Here is a 19,043-nt window from a genome sequence, read left to right as displayed (position 1 = left end):
AATTAGCCCTTGTTTTTTTTCAGAAAAGCCCATGTAACTTAAAACCCTCATAACTTTTTCATATGAGCTTCGTTTTAGGTGATTCTTGCGCTCACACGATCATAGCAGTGAGTACTATCCGTTAGTAGGTTTTTCATAGCACTTTGCTTATGTTTAGTGTATTGTTCTTAGATGCTTGTATTTATTTGTTTCTGGTGTGCACAATTGCAATAGGAGACAAGCAGTTCGTGAATCTGCAAGACCGAACTTTTGAAGAGTTTGAGTAGCCCGCTGCTGAAGGCAAGTGTCTTTCATCATATTAATACTATTGTAGGAAAGTGTGTCTTTTACTTTCTAATTTCATGTTTTGTCAATATGAATCCCATGTTTAAGGTTTATTAGTACTTTCTATAATTATCCTTGTCGCTTGTGTTGTAGTTGGGTGTCAAGGGTAGAAATACTTAGTTGTGCTATCAAGTCAGGCGGGATAAATGTTAATTTGATTAACAGTCTATTTAACATGAACCAGTTTGGGTAATCTTTTGTAGCAACATGGACCATAGGGATCTAAGCAGGTTAGTTTTGTTGGTATGGCTGCTATGTGCGCATTGGATGATGTGCAAGCGTCTTCTTTAGATCATAAGGACCAGTTTGTGGTGCATGTAACCCGATTGAACAGCGTGACTACGAGGCTTATATGAGTACGGCCTGACCAATTAATTAGATGTCCTTCTTATTCTGTACGCACCAGTGGAAGGTTGAGTGGCACAAGAGGGGGCCTTTGCAGTGGATGGAATCCCTGTTAGTGTTGAAACCTTAGTTAGTGCATATAGATTTAGAGAGGTTTTGTAAAGGCCTTGTAGTGAGACCCCGACTTTACACCTTGGAAATGTGAAGCAAAACGGAAATCACGACTCATAGATAAAGTGTGCAACCTCTGCAGAGTATAAAAACTGATCGTTTAACCGTGCTCACAGTTAAGAGCGGGCTTGGATTTCTTCATGATTAGTGGGGATCTTAGATGGTTGGTTTTGGGTAGTTGGATGATGGTATCTCGATGAGTTGGTAGCCGGATATGGGATATCTGGTGCGTCTGATAGTTGGATGGAATCTGATGAGCTGTTCCTTTAATGTTTGAGTCGTCACACATAGTAGACAGAATTACTAAGTCTTTTTTGAGTCCTAGATTAGGATGGAATAGATGTAGTAAACCTAAGTTAAGCCTTTCTTGTCTTAAGCCTTCATGTCATATTCTTCCCACACTTTCTGAGTACTCTATGTACTCACACTTGTCTTCTCCCAACCTCTTGATACTACTCAGAAGGTGTGGACTTCGAGGACATCTCGACCGATGGAGCCGAGTTTTAGGCAAAGGAAGATTTCAACTTGAAGACCATGTTCTAGACTGGCACTCCTCCGGACAACGCCTATGGATGGATGGAGGACCCGCTACCGCTGGAAGTTATCTTAGTATTTTCTTTAAGACCTATAGGTCCTTTTGTAATGAATCTTATCGTTATGTAACAACACTGTTATGTAATCACTTATGAAGTCACAACAGGTATAAAACTTGATCCTGGCATACATATGAGATGCATCTGGTTTGTTTTTTTGAAACTGGGTGTGACAGACTGACAGTTGACTAGTGGTGTCTTAGCAGCTTAGGCTAGGCACGTGTTTTACTAAGCTACAAATCTTCTTTGCCTTTTCTTTTTTGAGATGCAAATTGTCTTTGCCTCTTTATATAGTTGATGCACATACTATGTCATGGGAACAATTTAAAGGTAGAATTCTTCAGTATTCTTTGTGTAGTTCTTTGTTTCTATGTTATGCTTTATCGAGGTGAAGCTATAGTGGTCCATGTAATTGTAGGAAGAAGGGAAACTCAGTTAGAAAAGTGGACCACATGGTAGATGCTGTCAGAGTGGCATGGTCCAAATGAGCTAGCGTCACTGCGAACTCATTAGCTCATTTTGCGGCTCCTGTCCAACTCATCCTCTCCGCTTGGGTAAAATGATGGCTGATTGAACCTGCTTGAACTGTACTCTCACAATCGCATAGCACAAATTATAAAATCTAAAATAGTTGAGTTCAAATAGAGCTTTAATATAGTGATGAAATCGGAGGTGAAAATTGAGAATACAAGGAAGAATTGTGTTGTTGATGATGAGTGATTAATGGAATTGTTGATTTGAAACTTTCGGTTGTGTACATCATGTTTTAATTAGTTTTGATTATGTTTATGACTAACCGGGAGTGAAAATAGAGTATGACGGAGAGACATGTTTCTTAGCTCATGATTTGTAGGTGTATGGATACAACATGGCAGTCAATGGTAAGGCGGTGAACGACAAGTGGAGGCTTGATGTCGATGGACCGTGCTAGGCTGGGTGGAGCCATGGGCGATCCACATCGTTGACATAGAGGGTGCAAGAAAATATGATGGGAAGAAAAGGTGATGAAGATGGCATTGAGAAGCCAAGGCAGAAAGGTCATGGCAAGTCAAAGTCAAGAGACGGCCCGGTGGTGGGAGTGCAAAGACTTGAAGGCGTCAAATGTCAAGGCAGAGGTCGGACACGTGTCGACATCGAGGAGTCATGCTTGAAGAAGCATGCAAGATGGTTTTTGCGGTATCTCCTCAAAACTAGAAGCGGAGTCAAATGATGCGTGACATCATCACGAAGCTTGCATGGAGACAAAGCAGAGACATGAAGGCGTCGGGTCCATCCGATGGACAACAAAAGAGTTGGTCCATTTTGCCCTTCGGGGATAATATCTATGTATTAGTCTTTAGGGGAATTTTGGAAATTGTCCATTTGCCTATATATATGGGAGAGGGCTGGTGCAAACTAACCTCTCCAAGACCTATTTTCATTTGGAAATTTCTTAGGCTTGGTTAGTGTTTCGAAGAGAGAAGTTAGAGTTCATAGCTCTAAACTTAATCTCATCAAGAGTGAGAGGATGAAGGACGGTTTCCAAACCATCTATCTATGAATCTTGCTATGTTTTTCCTCTTCTCTAAAATCCTAGCACAAGGCTCCTGTAACATCCTGAGTTTAAGCAGGCCAATTCATTACAAAATTAGCTCCAAGTTAAAACTTTTTTTTGAATTAATTAAGATAGCGAAGGGTTAAGAAAATAAGTATGTGGATGTATATATATAACAGTATATATGTATATTCTTATTTATGAGTGGTGCTAAGTTGCATAAGCATTTCAAGGTGCACTACAATCAAATTCAAAGTAGTCTATGCATTAAGTAGGTTCATATGTTTTAGTTTGAAATTTTTATGGTTCTTTGTGTGGAGGTTTGAAATTGAATGACTCTCAATTTTAAATCTACTCTTAGATTCCATTTAACTCCAATCCAATTGAGTTTGAATCCTTTGTTGCAAATCATCTTAGAAAGTCTTGAGATCCAAGATCAGATATTCTAAATAAAGTTGATCTTAATCCAAAGTCAAAACCAAATTCAAATACCTCAATTTGAATTTAAACTTAATTCTTATCCCAATAATTTCTTTTTCCTCATCTCAAGTCGATTTCCCCTTCTTCTCGCTTTCCCGACCTAGCAGCTAGCCTTTCTCTTCCCTTTCCTCCTCCCGCGTGCAGTCTAGTTAGGCGGCCCGCCCAGCCATCCCCTTTCCTCCCACGCGCCACGCCCGACCCGTAGCCACGCTGAGCGGCCCAGCTCGCTCGCTCACGCCCCGCGTGGCGCTCAGCCGTCCGTGAACCACGCGACGTCAATCCAAGCATCACGCCTTTCTCCTTTCTCTTCCCTCCAGTGCGCGCTCATCGCCGGCCGCCATCTCCCCTCTCTGGGAAAGATCCCACGCGCACCCGACCAGCCTTCGCTTCTTTGCTCTCTCTCTCTCTCTCTCTCTCTCTCTCTCTCTCCTCCTATGCCCTGCACGCACGACTTCTGCACCCACACCCATGCTTGGCTGGCGCAGGCAGCCCATACCCTAGGAAATAAGGTCGGCGCCGGCCGCCACCTTGCCACCGACGTCCCTGTGACGCCAGCACGCGCACCGCCTCCCCGTGCTCCCTCACTCGTCTATAAATAGCGCAGCAAGTCCTTCTCTCGCCCTTCTTCCCCATTTCTCCTCGCCACTGCACTGCCGCCGTCACCATTTCCGCCGTTGTGACTTCGTCGTCGCCCATTCGTCGACTATGTGCTACCGAGGAGCTTCAGGACCTTGTCACCGTCCTTGGGCTGCCATCCAATCGCTGGAAGCCCGACGGGAGCCCGCTCGAGCTAGTAGCCGAGCAGTGCAGCCATCGCCCCTTCGACAAATCGTCGGCCGCTACCCCACCCGTCGTCGTTCATGCGCTCGGTGAGCCTCCCAGTTCCCTCTTGCACCCACCTAGATGGCATGTAGGCATTCCCCGGACTCCCTCTTAGCTTATTACCGTGCACTGCCGTGTTTTGGTTTCCTCCACCATAGTTGTGCTCGCCATCAGTGTATTTCTGCCCTGTGCTATGATCCGGCCATCGTGCTGTGATGCTAGGAGGCGCTAGCCCTCTCTTCTGTGCAGGTTGGCCCCTCCCCGTGCAGGGGGGTGCTGCCTCATTCTCTTGCATCGCTACACTCTCCTCCAGCCCCGCCTAGGAGTTCTCTCACCGTCGACCGTCGTTGACGAGCCCCCCCTGAGTCCGCCGTGCCCTGTAGTATCTCGGTGTCAGCTCGTCATCGTGAGTCTTTGGCCGTAGCGCGCCGCCGGCAAGCACTCCAGCGTGGCTCCGCCACTATTCCTCCCCGCCGGGACATTGTCCCCCTTCGTCGCCCCATGCGTTCACACGCGCACGCACGCGTGTACCTGGGCCACCATATATGCGCCAGGAAGCCTAGCCAAGCTAGTCGTGGCTCGGCCTAGTGGCCGGCTAGCCTGCCAGGACAGCCCGGCTGCCAAAGGCCTTAAGCCCGTGGGTTGGCCCAGAAATCGTAGCCCGTTAAACCACCCAGACCAACACTATGTAGCCCAACACTGTACGGCCCAGTACTATGTATACCAAGCCCAATCCAGGCCCATCTAGGCCCGGATCTAGCCCATCCAAGCCCATTTGGCCCAAACGTACTGTTTATGTGGGTCCCACCAATCACTGTTCATGTGGGGCCCGATTACTATTCAGTGGATCCCACCCGTGGGCCTCACCTATGAACAGTATTATTTCTTAATTTTTTGATTTAATTTCTAATTAAATCTTATGGGAGCCATAACTTCTCCGTTCTGTTTCCGATTTCGGCGATTCTTTCGTCGCAATTCATCTAAAATTGAGATCTACTCATCTGTCATGTTATGATATCCATTAAGACTCATTTTGCTTTCCATTTGGTGTTAATTGATTCTTCTTTAGTATCACCGTTATTGATCATGGTCGCGATTTCAGGGCAACCAGAGTTCTGCGAGTGCTGCGTAGGAAGCATCAGGAGCGAGGAGAATCCCGATTACCATCAAGACTTTGAAGAAAATTCTGGAGGAGACAAGTCCTATCTCCTTGATCTTATTGAGCCTATGTTTTCAAATAATATATATGATTAACTAAAATCGGACTTATTATCGCATGTGCTATGTATTACGCTTTTACAAACTACTGGTAATAGTTAATCCTATCAAACACATGCCATGTCTTGAATATTATCATCTAGGATACATATCACCCTAGGATTATCTGTCGTTATCTATATTAACGTCGGACGACGTCATGATATCTAGCATGCTTAGGATTGAATACGTCTCCTCGGAGATGTCGCTTTTAAAACACCTCTCCTCAGAGACAAGATTTACTGTTATCAATGACAACTCATATACCATGCATCCTTGATGGTTGTGAATTCCGTGATGGTTGTGAAATCCTTGATGTCATATGGGATATGGATGGTGATGTGTAAAAATGGGTGAAAACTGTTTTGGCGCAGGTAGGTAGAGTGGTCCTCCGGGGAGGATGCTCTTGTGGGCTTGAGTTACATGATGGTATTCATTGCCCATGAAAATGTCTAGCCTGGCTGTTTAAGGACCGAGTCATTACGCAGCCACGCCTTAGCGACCCCGTGCAACCATACTTCCTGTATGGGCAGGACTTGACTTTCCTTCATCGGACTGAGTTGGGCATCATACCAAGAGGCTGAGAGTAACGAGCAGCCAAGGGTCCATCTATCCCGCTGTTTGGAGGTTTCAGGGATCGGCTTAGGCTTAAAAAGGGATACTGGCCTTTGGAACATGCAGCTCTGGGACTTGGCGTGTCTCGTGGAAAAGCATGGCAGGAAAGGTGTCTGAGAGTCTCGGTATGATTTGCTCCTCCGTTATCTACGGTTGGAGGCTGAGCATATCGCGTGAGTAAAGCTGTACAACCTCTACAGAGTGTAAATCTATTCGAATAGCCGTGTCCACGGTCATGGACATGCAAAGGCAGAACCTTTTTTTACTAGACTTTGGGTATGTGCGTCTTGATGAGTGAGTGTGTGGACTAGAGGTACACCAGATGTGATAAAAGGGACTTCAGAGTGAGATATAGCCCCTCCCAGGACTGAGAAACCCTAGATATAGCTCGTTACTGGTTTTTGAGCTACTTAAAATGTTTTGAAGTCAATCATAGTTGATACAATTGGATATCTGCATAAACTGCTTTACGCTTAAATCTAAACCGTAAAGCTTTATCCTCAAATAAACCCTTTATGCATCTATCAACACCTTGAAATAGTATAGGGCTTGCTGAGTACCTTCTGTACTCACTCTTGCTATTATTTAGATGAAGAACCCAATGCCAACTTCGCCGGAAGTGAAGCTAGGGATGAAGAATAGTCTCTGAAGTCGCGTCCGCACCCTCGCTGCTTGTGGCTTGGGCTTTTGCTTCCATTGTGTGTTTTGCTAGCCGCTATGTCAGGATTCTAATATTTGATATGGATTGTAAGCCTTTTGTACCCAAAACCTTACAATTTATATATGAAATTTGACTATGATACTATGACTGTTATACTGTGCGTATCAGCTACGTAATCCAGGGACTGATACAGGAGACACAGAAGATCCCGGTAGGGGGGGTCTTACAGCTCTCATGTAGATGGCTCAAGGGACCCCTCCACAACCAGCCATACACCATTATTTATAGCCTAGGAAACTTGACTTCTCAGTTTTCTTGACTGTTCCAAAAAACCCTCTTGTAGTATATTCCTACTTACCATCAGGGCATTTTAGTTTATTATCTCCTCCATCCATCGGACGACCGTGGCGCCTTTCCGACTTAGCTTCGCCTCGACGTAAACTTCACGATGATGCCATGTGCACTCTATCCGCCCACGGTTTTGTGGCGAAACCGCGAAACCGACTCATGCACTTCTCAAGGTGTGACTCACAGCTTCTTGCTTCGACCTCAAGAAAGTCTTTCGATGTTGATGCGTGTCCTACGTCTTGCGATCTTGACCGCCGGCAAGTCTCTCTCGCTTCCGGTCCCTCAGGCCGCCTTGTTACTTACACCGATATCTATATCACTTGACTTTGCTAACACGTCGTCTTCATTCTTCGCCTCATGCTTTGCTTGACCTCCACGTGTACAGCTAAGATCACTTTTGACTCCGCCCGGCCTCCTTGATCGTCCAGTAACAAGCACCCTGTGTGGCCTCAATCACCCGTCGTCGACCGCTAAGTTTAATTCGACGCATGTACATCATTAGACAAGCAAATATACATCTCCAGAATCATATAATATCATCATATGTTAGTCCAAATCAAAATCAAATTGAAAAGTATCCGTCGGAGGGTGAACTCCTGTCGCAGGGATCCTAGGGGACCCCTTTTTAGAGATTCGGCCGGGGGGATGATCCTGAATATGTTCACCGGAGAAATAAATGGGTATGAATGTGATGGCCGGTGGGGTGGAATGATCTAATGCGGAACAGAGTAAATGCACCAGCGGTTAGATAGGTTCGGGCCGTACGGGGGCGTAACACCCTACTCCTGTATGGATATTATAAATGCCCTGAGGAAGTCCCTCAAGGATGTTGCTGGTTACAAGAATGTTTATCTATCTTAGAGCCTGGGGCTCTTTGTTCTTCGGCCTGTGGTCTTCTCTTCTCTGTTTATGAGCAATTGTTTCCTCTTCCGAAGCTTGTCTTTTTTCTACCCTTTTCTTTCTTCTGTGCCGCCGGCTGCTTTAAATACCCGCCGGCAGCAGCGTGCCCCGAACGGGAGGGGGGGCATGAGTTCCGAGATACCATAAATGGAAAGGGCGTCATCATTTCCTCTGGGCGAAGTGACCGGGGGTGGAAAATGCGTCCCACGCCCGGTCGTCCATCACCATAAATGCACTGGCAACGGGCGCCGTGGAGAGGGCCCACCGGGCAGCCGCAGAGCGGCCCGACGTGCCCGTCCTGTCTTGTTCCCCTGCCACAGCAGCGCGGAAGACGGAACGCCTCGGCCCTTACGACGTTATCCCGAGACGAGCCGGATGGCACGGGATAGAACCCGTGCATTCAATGACCCCACGCCCTTCTGCCAGAACGTGGCAGGAACTGACACCGAGCGCAGCGGGAGCAGTTGGAGGTGACAGGCCACGTGCTCTTTAAATACGGCCTTGGGTCTTTGACTGACTGACACCTCATTGGTGGGCCCCTCGGGGGCCGCTGTCAGGGGGCTTTCTGGGTCGTCGGGGAACCAAGTGCTCGGGGGGTCACTGTACACCTCCCCGAGCACTCTGTCCCGAGAATGCCCTTTCTTGATCCTCGGGGAACCGAGTGCTCGAGGGTATTGTTCACCTCCCTGAGCACTCTCTCCCGGGCACACTTGTACGGATCCTTGGGGGGGCGAGTGCTCGGGGGCTGCTGCACACAGCCCCGAGCACTCTCTCCCGGAACTTCCTTCGTGGGACCTCGGGGTACTTGGGCGCCCAGGGAATCACCGCTCGCGACCCCGGGCACACTTCTCTCGGTATTTAGCCTTCCTGATCGTCGGGGGACTCGGGTGCTCAGAGGTCACCGCACACCTTCCCGAGCACTTTCTTCCCGGCACTTAGACTTCGTGGATCATCGGGGAACTGGGGTACTCAGGGACCACCGACTGTGGCCCCGAGCGCCCTCTCCCGGGACTTGATCTTTTTCACCTTATGGTGGAGACTCCGCGGGATGGCGCCATGTGGCGGATTGCTGGCTTGACCTCAGGATTTGGGGACCCCCGGTTCCTGATACACCGACAGTATCAGACATAAAAAAATGTGAACACTAGATGGTCCAACGTTCACATCAATGCAACATCGGACCATCCGTGAGTACAATTCTACTGAAGCCCGGTTTGCATCCCTCTCTATAAAAATTAGTCCGGTGACCACTTCCGGTGCTCACACTGTCAACATCAGACCATCCGGCGTCTTCAATTTGCCCCATATGCTAAAAAACTTCTGATGTTCAACATTGCACATATTAGATCATCTAGTAAACACAACTGCTCCTGATACATATATTTTAGCCCTTCTGAAAATATAAGTTCAATATGCATCTATTGCCACCACCGGACTATCAGGAAACACTCAACGTTCTGTGCCGTGGATCTCGATGCCCCGATGCAGGGTCCGCGCTGATATTAGTATCCACGTGTTTTCCTAACGAATAGTATAAGCGAGCACTTTGTTGCATGGCCATCTTGGCAATTGCTCTCGACAAAGTCATATTCTCAAAATGACATTCTCTGGTCAGACGGAAACAGCCACTAAATCCATATTTTCGTCATGAATCGTCGCGTATTCTATCATAAAGAGAATTTTACCCATAATTTTCAAGTCTCAACTAGGACTATCTTGGTTCTCTTTTACTTATCCTTTAGAACATCAACATGATTTCTAATAAACACGTTTAAAATTACTTTGACAACTACATTTTAGTAGAAATTGATAATATTAATATATTTTTATAATAAAATCAATACTATCATTTGTATATGTTAAATCATAATAATTTCATATATATTAATAGTTAAAGTTTTTAAAATTTAACTATACATATTTTAGAATGATATATATATAAAAACAGAGATAAACGGAGGTAGTAATAGAGTAGCATAGCATCACCCCATCCTAAATGGTAAAATCCACTTGGTACGCTATATGCGGTGAACGTTCACTAGGTAATTATATAGTGAACTAGACCTGAGCATTTTTTTGCCCGGTCCGAGAAAGCCCGTCCATGGAGGCCCTACACTACTTACTAGACGGGCCTGTGCAGCCCGAAGCACCTCGGGCATGGCCCGAGCCTAACCCGAAAAAGTGGTTTATGGGTAAAATTGACCAGTGCTCGGCCTCGTCCGACTCAGCCAGAATTTTGCTGGCCCGATGGGTTTACCAGGCGGGCTTAGTCACCAATTTTATGCCCCAAAAAAGGGCTTTTTGCAGGCCCGGCTCACAAAATGCTCAGGTGTAAGTGACCACAGTCTCAACATTTAAGAAACCCGGCAATATTTTTGAAACCTAGCTAAACACTTTATGGAAATCGTCAACAATTTATGAACCTAGTCCAACAATTTATATATGTAACCATTTCTAAAACCAAGTTCAAGAATATTTGAAAAAATTGACAACATTCTTTTTTTACCTAGTTCAACTTCCTAGTAAAATGGACTTTCCGAAAGTTAGTTCAACGATTTTTGAAAATCTCGTAAAATCACGCCCGTCTCCTGGGTTTGGAGAAGTGCCAATTTTCAACAATATTTAAGCGAGCGCTCAACGATATTTGAAAGTTCACTACTAATTAGCGTTCTCCTATTAACTTTATGATATACATATACACTATTCATCATTAAACACACCAGATATATAAATGATAAATTCTCGAGTCTAGTGACCAAAATAATCGTCTTAGTGGTTTTTTTAAAACAATAGTATTTTATTGAAAAATTACAAAAATATTATCCAAAATTCAAAATTTACACAAATAGATGTATATCGGTACACGGAGTGCCGACTAGTGACATATCGGTGCTCCACGGGCCAACAACCTACACGGCAATAGGCCCTGAGGCTTGTCAACAGGTGGTGGGCCCGGTGGTAGGGATGTGCCTTGTAGATATTTGGTGCACCGCTATGGCTTGTCAACACCCCGTGTGCCACAAGTGGACGCATAGCACCTGTCAGCACTTTAAGTGCCGACAAGTGACATGTAAGATATGTCAGCACACAAAGTGACAACATGCCTATAATATCTAAGTGGCCGCCGATTATATGCCCATTTCGTCTTCTTCTCACATGAGCCGATTCTAGCGTGACCCAGAGGGCGACGAGCGACGTGGCGGCGACCTTGGCGATGGCGAGCACGGGAGGCGAGGTAGGTAGCAGCGAGGCAACGGTGGCAAGTCCGGTGGAAGGTAAGTTTTTTTCTTCCTTTTTTTACTATTTCATTGTAGAAAATAGTTGTACAAAATGTAGATAAAGACATAGAGACTAGATGTAGAGTAGAAATTTTAGAAAATTTAGAGTGGTGACATAGAGACATAGAGACTAGACGTAGAGTAGAAATTTGAGACTAGAAACTAGTTCGGAATTTATATTATAAAATTTAGAATACCGTGGCACAATTTAATAAGAATAAGAAATATTATAGGGAAAATTTAGGTAAAACACTAGTTGGGAACACTAGTTATAGGTAGAGCACTAGTTTGGAAATTCACAATAGTTAGAAAATTTAGTATACTTAAGTAGAAAATCTAATATAGTTAGAAAATTTAGATTAGAATAGTTTGAAGTAGTTCGGAAATGTAGTATAGAAAATTTTGAATGGTTAGATTATTTAGAGTTAGAATTTAATTTGTAACTATTTCTGAACTACATATATGTCGCTATAAGTAGAAATTTAGGTAGTTAAATAGTTACATAATTTAGGTAGTTCAGAAATAGTTAGAATTTAGAAATTTAGAATAGTTTCAAGTTGAATTGTTTTGAATTTGTCGGTATAAGTAGAATAGGCAATTTTTGATATGATTAGAGATATATATGTAGTAGAAAAATTCCGTAGATGTAGGATATGAAAAAATTGTTTGCATACTTTTTATGTGAGATTTTTTTTGGCAGCATTATATTTAGAATGCGACGTCAATGTGCATTGTTGAACATATAGAGTAGTTTTGTTGTATAGTAGCTGGTTGCATGTGGTGAGTGCATGGTTTTTTGCCAAGGTGTTAGACTGTATGGATAGTGTTCATTGTTGAGCCGTATGATTATTTGTTGCACAACATTTGACATGGCATGGGTCACATGTAGCAGCCTCGCCAGGCTTCTTCGTCGCACAATCCAGCTAGTCGGCGAGCTTACCAGATGACTAGCTGGTTGTTCTGCATGACGTGCAGTGCTTGTCCCAGACAGCAGGGGCACATCTACCAACACAACCCTCTTAGGATGACCCTGTCACCCCTGCGGACACTGCACGGCCTCGCCACCCTCCTCGTGACCTACTGATGTACTCCACCGACCACGTCCGTCATCAAGTAGTTGGTCACCAGAGGGTGTTAGGCATGCCCAACAAGCACATCCGTGGCCATGACGATGCCCCTTGACTATTGTAGTAGTCAGTAGCTGCATACTTTTTATGTTATTTATGTAATGTGCATGTCATGCTATGTATGATGGTTATGTGATGCCCATATTATCACCCATATTTCTATTTCATGCCATTTCGGTCCTTACAAAAGTGTAGCTGTGTGTGGTCCTATCTGTCTTCAAATCGTAGCAGCGTGCCATTCTTGCTGGCTTCAAAGTGTTCTAGCCATAAAAACATTGATGAGTGCAGTCCTTCTGCACTCCCAGGAGCACATATCGGCACTTCAAGTGCTGACAGGAACCCCCTATTAATACGACCACATACTGCATGGGGGACTCGCCCCATTACGTCATTTCTCTTTCTAGTGCGTGTAGCATAGCCGTGAGCTCGAGAGCATAAAGGAGCCTATAAGAGGAGGAGGAGAGCATCATGGATTCCTGGAGGAAACATCCCATGGGAGTGCTTCAATAGCATGAACGTTCGATATGCAGGTGTGGCAACCAAACTCGGATGTCTATCTCTTTTGATGTCAAGACTTTTGGAAGATGATTCTTCATGTGTCCTGACCTTGATGACAATTTTATGGTGTGTTTATCTTCTTCACTTCGTTCTCACCATGCAAGCCTTTAATACAAACAACTCTCATAACGTCTCCTAGTTTTTATCCACCGCCTTGCCGCTTCAAGGAATGTATCGACATGGTACGGCCGCATTACAATGTGGGGTTCATTAGAGAGGCTGAAACCAAGAGTGAGTACAAGATAAGGATGCATGAAGCACGACAATGTCAGGAGGCACGTCAAGAGTGCCAACAGGTACATCAACTACAAGAACAGGAGCGCAAGTGACAAGCTAGGGATCTTAAAAGGTAGGAAGAGCATCATCATCTCTGAGAGGACATTCTGAGGAGGTGGGAGGAAGAACTTCAGAGGCATGAGGAACTACTATAGAGACATGAAGCTCTCTTACGTCGCCAAGAAGAAGCGGAGAACGAAGCAGCACGTGAAAGAAGGGCAAATAATCATCACTCCATGCAGGAGGATCTATTGTAAACCATTCACTTGCAACTTTGCAAATAAAAACCCTTCGCAGTTTGAACCCTAATATTAATACGCGTGCACCAAGAATACACCATTACATGATGGGGTGAACGTTTATTCAAATAGGAATAATGCGTTACAAGGAAATAGAATATAAGGATGAAGCAACACATCATGATACAATGATTCTAATTATACTTACTTAGAATGAACTGTGATGACTCTCCTAACTCCCGGCATCCACCATCACCATAGTGCGCCGATGGTGGTGGTGGAGGAGGAGGAGGAGGCAGGGGAGGAGCATACTTTTGGTGACATGGACAAGGGCACCAGGAATCGTGTCATATGGTAGGATCATCAATGTGGATGACCGGCTCATCCTCCTCAGGAGGAGTTGGAATAACATCAACCTCACACTGCAAGTCAAAGATACGGTTTTGGAGGTTATGAATGTAATATTAGATGTTCTATTCAATAGGAGGATTGACCCATCTCGTGTAGCGGCATCTATTATCATCGTCTGAGCCCTACGAATACAAACAAATATATGAGTAACATATCTTCAAATACGATACTAAAATTGTTAGCGCTCTCACCCTCCCAAGAGAACATTGAAAGAATCAACGCCCTCCATTTCTCACAATCATACATCTGCATAACACAGTCGTATCCATGAGAGCAATTTGGTCACTGTTCTTTCGAGTGGTCGTAAGTCCTAAGATGACATGGTGGCCAAAACTCACTCTTCCCTTCCAAAGGGAAGTTCTCGCCCGACCAGATTATTGGTGCCCTCCCCATGCCACTTGAGCCATGCCCTCTCCCTCTGCCACCTCTAGTAGCCATTCTTTATTGTGGCTTTGGTTCTAAGTATTCAAATCCTATTATAGATGCATGCCCGCAAATGAGGTAAGCTAACAATAACCTTAAACCCTAGGTACAACCAGGATTAACAAATGTGACGAAAACCACTCGAAATGTGCGATTTTCGACCTATTCAGTTTGGTTTGTAGTTAGAAACCGAGCGATTTTTGATCAAATTCAAATTTGAAATTTTGACAAATTTTGACCGAATTCTTTTATTTTTCGAAGAATGAGTTGGGGTCCAGTTTTCGTTTCTCAGTCGCATTTGTTAACCCTAGGTACAACGCTAAACATAACGTTAAACCCTAATTCCAACGATTTAATACATAGGCTTTCCAGACATAGTCTTTTCAATTATAGACTTTTCAGACGTAGCATGTTTTGACGTATCCTTTTCAGATATAGTTTTTTCAGACCTAGGCTTTTCAGACGTAGCCTCTTTCTGAGTAATCAATTCCTTCTCCCAACTATTGTTATGGACTTAGTCCATGAAATATCACCAATTTTTAGTATAAATAACAGCCCATGAGGTACTTTGTCCAAACAAACCAAAGCCTCCTACTCATACCAAAATGATCTCTGATCGTCGCCTAAAGAAATCAATGCTAGTTGCTACCCCTGCTAGGGTCAAAGTTCCAATGTACTAGTGTGGAGACCATTGTAGGGTTAGGACACCTATAGTAGAAAGTTCTTCATGTTCTCCAACTACGAGTATGACCCACCGAAGGGCATCACCTGTGGTGGCTACCGCAACCAGATACTCATATATTGCAAAACTATATCACAACTATCTATCATTTACCACTAACAATTTTTTTCTTTTTTGCTAGTCTCTGTCACCACTATATGATTTCATATAGTGGCTGGATACTAAGCAAAGTCAAACAGATGTGTTCCTCCTACACACGCCACACCAGGCAGCATGGAGAAGATTCCATGAAATAGAAGCGGACGAGAGGAGAGAGACTACCTGCAAATGCTTGGGAATAACAAAAGCTGAGATGGAAGGAGAACTACCTGAAGGAGGAGGCGCATGAGGCTGATAGGGAAAGGAAGCGCGAGAAGGCATGTTGAGTCCATCAAGCTAGACCTATGGTGGCGAGGAAGGGAAAATACCCCTGCTGCACTCAGTAGAGTGTCGGTAGTAATTGGCTAGTTTTAATTTTTTAAGGTATGTTAGGTTTAGAATCAGTACATGTTTAGGTTAGTTTCAAAATTGTACTGTACATATCAATGTCGTAGTTACAATCTATATGTAATTTCTTTAATTTCTCTAAGGCATGTTCATAATGTCACTATCGTTGTTATAGTCCGTGCTTTCATTGATTAGAACTGTCTTAATCAATGTCCTTGTACAATAATTTAACATTTTAATATTATGATCATATTTCACTGTAATTTTCTATTAAATATTTTTTCTTCCCAAAAACATAGTTCAATACAAAAAATATCATAATTAAAAAAAAAACATGTTTGCACTCTGTGTGCCAATAGGCATGCTGGCAACCCGAGTACCGACAAGCCAGACGGCTTTAACCCCTCTGTTGACATACCTGTTTGCCGGTACCGCATGCCGATGGGCCCTTTTGGCCTCTTTTTCATGTCGATAGACCCCATGGGCCACTGCCAGCATGTTAAGTACCGACATGATCCTATTTGTGCAAATTTTGAATTTTGGATAATATTTTTGTAATTTTTAAATAAAATAATATTATTAAAAAAATCCTATGCGCAAGGAGGACGCTAAACCTCTCTCCTAATCATGGTAGAAATGGAAAAGGTTGAATGCGGCGGCTGTGCCAGAAATCATTGAACAGATGAAAAGCAGCCAGTGAGAGAAAAAACATCATTTTGAAGCATGAGCTTGTCATTTGCTTATTGATCTCTGACTAAATAAACAAAACAAAGCAAAAAAGTTCATGCCTGTTGTGTTCCGAGCTGCAGCAGTACTAGACCAGCAGCATTGTCGTCGTCAGAACAGGCGCAAGGAAAAAAACTGAAAAGTGTAGAGAGATTTTGGACGTTTCCTTTTCCTAGTTTCTCGTCGAGCTCGCAGTGTCATGCACTGCTTGTTAACACGACGAGCTCAAATCAAACGGCCTTGGCCACGAATCATGATGAGTCAAAAAACACAAAAAGCATCCGCTGTTTGGCGCGCGCGAATGGCGCGATCAGAGGAATAATCATCCGAGGCTGCCGATGCATTTGTCAGCGAGAGGAATTCTCTCCGGCCGCGACGTCTGAGAATTGTCACGTCGCTTCCAACTTGGCATGATTCACATCTGCTCCTGTTCTTGCCGTTTCCCTCTATCCCGGCCTCTATAAATCGCAGCATTTTCTCGCAACTCCCACACACCACCAACACACATTTGCAAATCGTTAGTTCAGCAGCTCACCTCAGCTGCGATCATTCCATCACTGCGAAGCTCTCTCTCTCTCTCTCTCTCTCTCTCTCTCTCTCTCTCTCTCTCTCTCTCTCTCTCATGCAAGGAGTGAACGATCCGCGCGCCATGGTTGTGGAGACAGCAGCGAGGACGAGCAGGAGGTACGCGCTGCTGATGGCGGCGCACGACTCGGAGTACGTGCACAAGAAGTACGGCGGCTACCTCAACGTCTTCGTGGCCGCGTTCGGAGACGCCGGCGAAAGCGAGGAGTGGGACCTGTACCGTGCCGTCACCGGGGAGCTCCCGGCCCCGGAGGACCTCGAGAGGTACGACGGCTTCGTGATCAGCGGCAGCCCGCACGACGCCTACGCCGACGACCTGTGGATCCTGCGGCTGTGCCTCCTGGTCCGGGATCTCCACGACATGCAGAAGCGGGTCCTCGGCATCTGCTTCGGCCACCAGGCAAGCACAGGAACAAAAACGGCGACAAGAGAACTACTAGAGCTCCTGTAGCTTCTCTGCATTATTCTGCACCGGCTTGGGGCTTGATTTTGATTCTGTTACTCGCCGCAGGTTATCTGCCGCGCGCTGGGCGGGCGCGTGGGCAAGGCGAGCGGCGGCTGGGACGTCGGCATCAGGGAGGTGGCCATCGCGGAGGCGGCGCCGCCGTGCAGGTTCCTCAACGCGCTGAAGGACCAGCTGCCACCCCGCGCCAAGATCACCGAGGTCCATCAGGACGAGGTGAGTAACACGCTAACACGAATCTCAAAGCCGATTTGAGGACAACAGATCGTACACAAGTGGTCGCTCGTACACAGGCATCTCGACGTACACCGTTAGCTGCATGTACACACCAGAATGACACGTCTTGCATGGCATGGCGAGGCAGGTGTGGGAGGTGCCGGAGGGCGCAGAGGTGCTGGCCTCCTCCGACAAGACGGGCGTTGAGATGTTCCGCATCGGCGAGCACGTGCTGGGCATCCAGGGCCACCCGGAGTACACCGGCGACATCCTCCTCAGCCTCGTCGACCGCCTCCTCACCGCCGGATCCATCACCGTGAGTGCTCTCTGACTCTCTGAGTCGCCTGAATTTGGAAGCGTTGCTCTTGGCCCCGTGTTGTCAAAGACTTTGACTCCGGTTTGCCACTCGTGCGTCGCAGGTGTCGTTCGCCGAGGCCGTGAAGAGGCAGCTGGAGGCCACTGCGCCGGACAGGGAGTTCTGGGTGAAGCTCTGCAAGAGCTTCCTCAAGGCTGATGACGAAGCATAGCAAACTCTGAAGCATTGCTCGTGTGATGAACTAATGAAGCGTAGCATATGAAAAATACCAAAACACTTGTGTTGTGTTTGTGATAGTTTGAGGTAGCTTGCAATTGCTTCCTTGCTTGTAGCCTTGTACTGAACTACAGGTAGATAAGATATGCCCTGTTCTGGCATCAAATTTATTGTCAGTTCAGCTCTATGCTGAACTGATAATTGCAAATGATAATCGGAAAAATGGAATAAATAAATCCTGATTGTCAGGTTATAGGTACACTTATGCAAATATTTTTTTCTCAAAAATAATATTATAGTTTGATGGCGGAGCATGTTCAAGCCTCTGTTAATCTGTTTCATGTCAAACACTTGGCCATGTTCTTCAAACAAGACCATTGGCATAATCTAAAGAAAGACTGTAGTTTGATAGCTGCCCATGAACGTCAGAATGGACAGTTTCTCTGGAAAACACAAGGTCAAGTGTTAAATTCTTCCATGCACTTCTATTACGTTAAAAAAATTCGACAAATGATATTTTCATTCAGGATATTATATTCATAGTGAAATGATGAGACAAAACTGAGACTGTGAATTCCTTGTTCCTAGTCTAAGGCTGCTAGTCATCTCCAGAAGAAAAAGAAAAAGAATAGTTCATCTTCCTTCATCATTTGCCTCCACATCTTCTGGAGCTTCCCGTCCCAACCGAAGTCATACAGAATTTTCAAAAAGAACATGAACAAAAAGTGTCCTAGAATATTAGCAACTTTGTGCCTAGAATTAATGGTTCTATAACAAGAATCTAAGCAACCTTGTGCCCGGAATGGAGATTCTCAAAATTACCTTCCTTTCATTCTCAATTCCCCAAATTGTAGTGTGCTTGGGACACTGCATGTTGCAGAAGATTTGTGGGGTTTCACAGCTAATCCTTGCAAGACAATGACTTCTTGTGAGGTCGTAGATAGGTTGCATGAAAGGACTTAATGGTCGTGTTCCATTTTTAGCAGCCACA

At 45.2% G+C, this 19,043-nt stretch overlaps 1 protein-coding gene across 1 annotated transcript; it reads left to right on the top strand.

The window, feature by feature from the left end:
• The first annotated feature begins 16,905 nt into the window (after positions 1-16,905).
• Positions 16,906-18,134, top strand: LOC133901431 (gamma-glutamyl peptidase 5-like). Its single transcript, XM_062342805.1, has 4 exons — positions 16,906-17,241; positions 17,353-17,520; positions 17,669-17,836; positions 17,940-18,134. Exons 1-4 carry the CDS (start codon positions 16,906-16,908, stop codon positions 18,045-18,047), a joined length of 780 nt encoding a protein of 259 aa, XP_062198789.1. The 3' UTR covers positions 18,048-18,134.
• Positions 18,135-19,043: the final 909 nt, after the last annotated feature.

The sequence above is a fragment of the Phragmites australis genome, chromosome 20 (genome assembly GCF_958298935.1).
Source record: "Phragmites australis chromosome 20, lpPhrAust1.1, whole genome shotgun sequence".
Lineage (NCBI taxonomy): Eukaryota > Viridiplantae > Streptophyta > Magnoliopsida > Poales > Poaceae > Phragmites > Phragmites australis.
The sequence above is the reverse complement of the archived record's forward strand: the minus strand, read 5'-3'. Positions and strand labels throughout refer to the sequence as shown.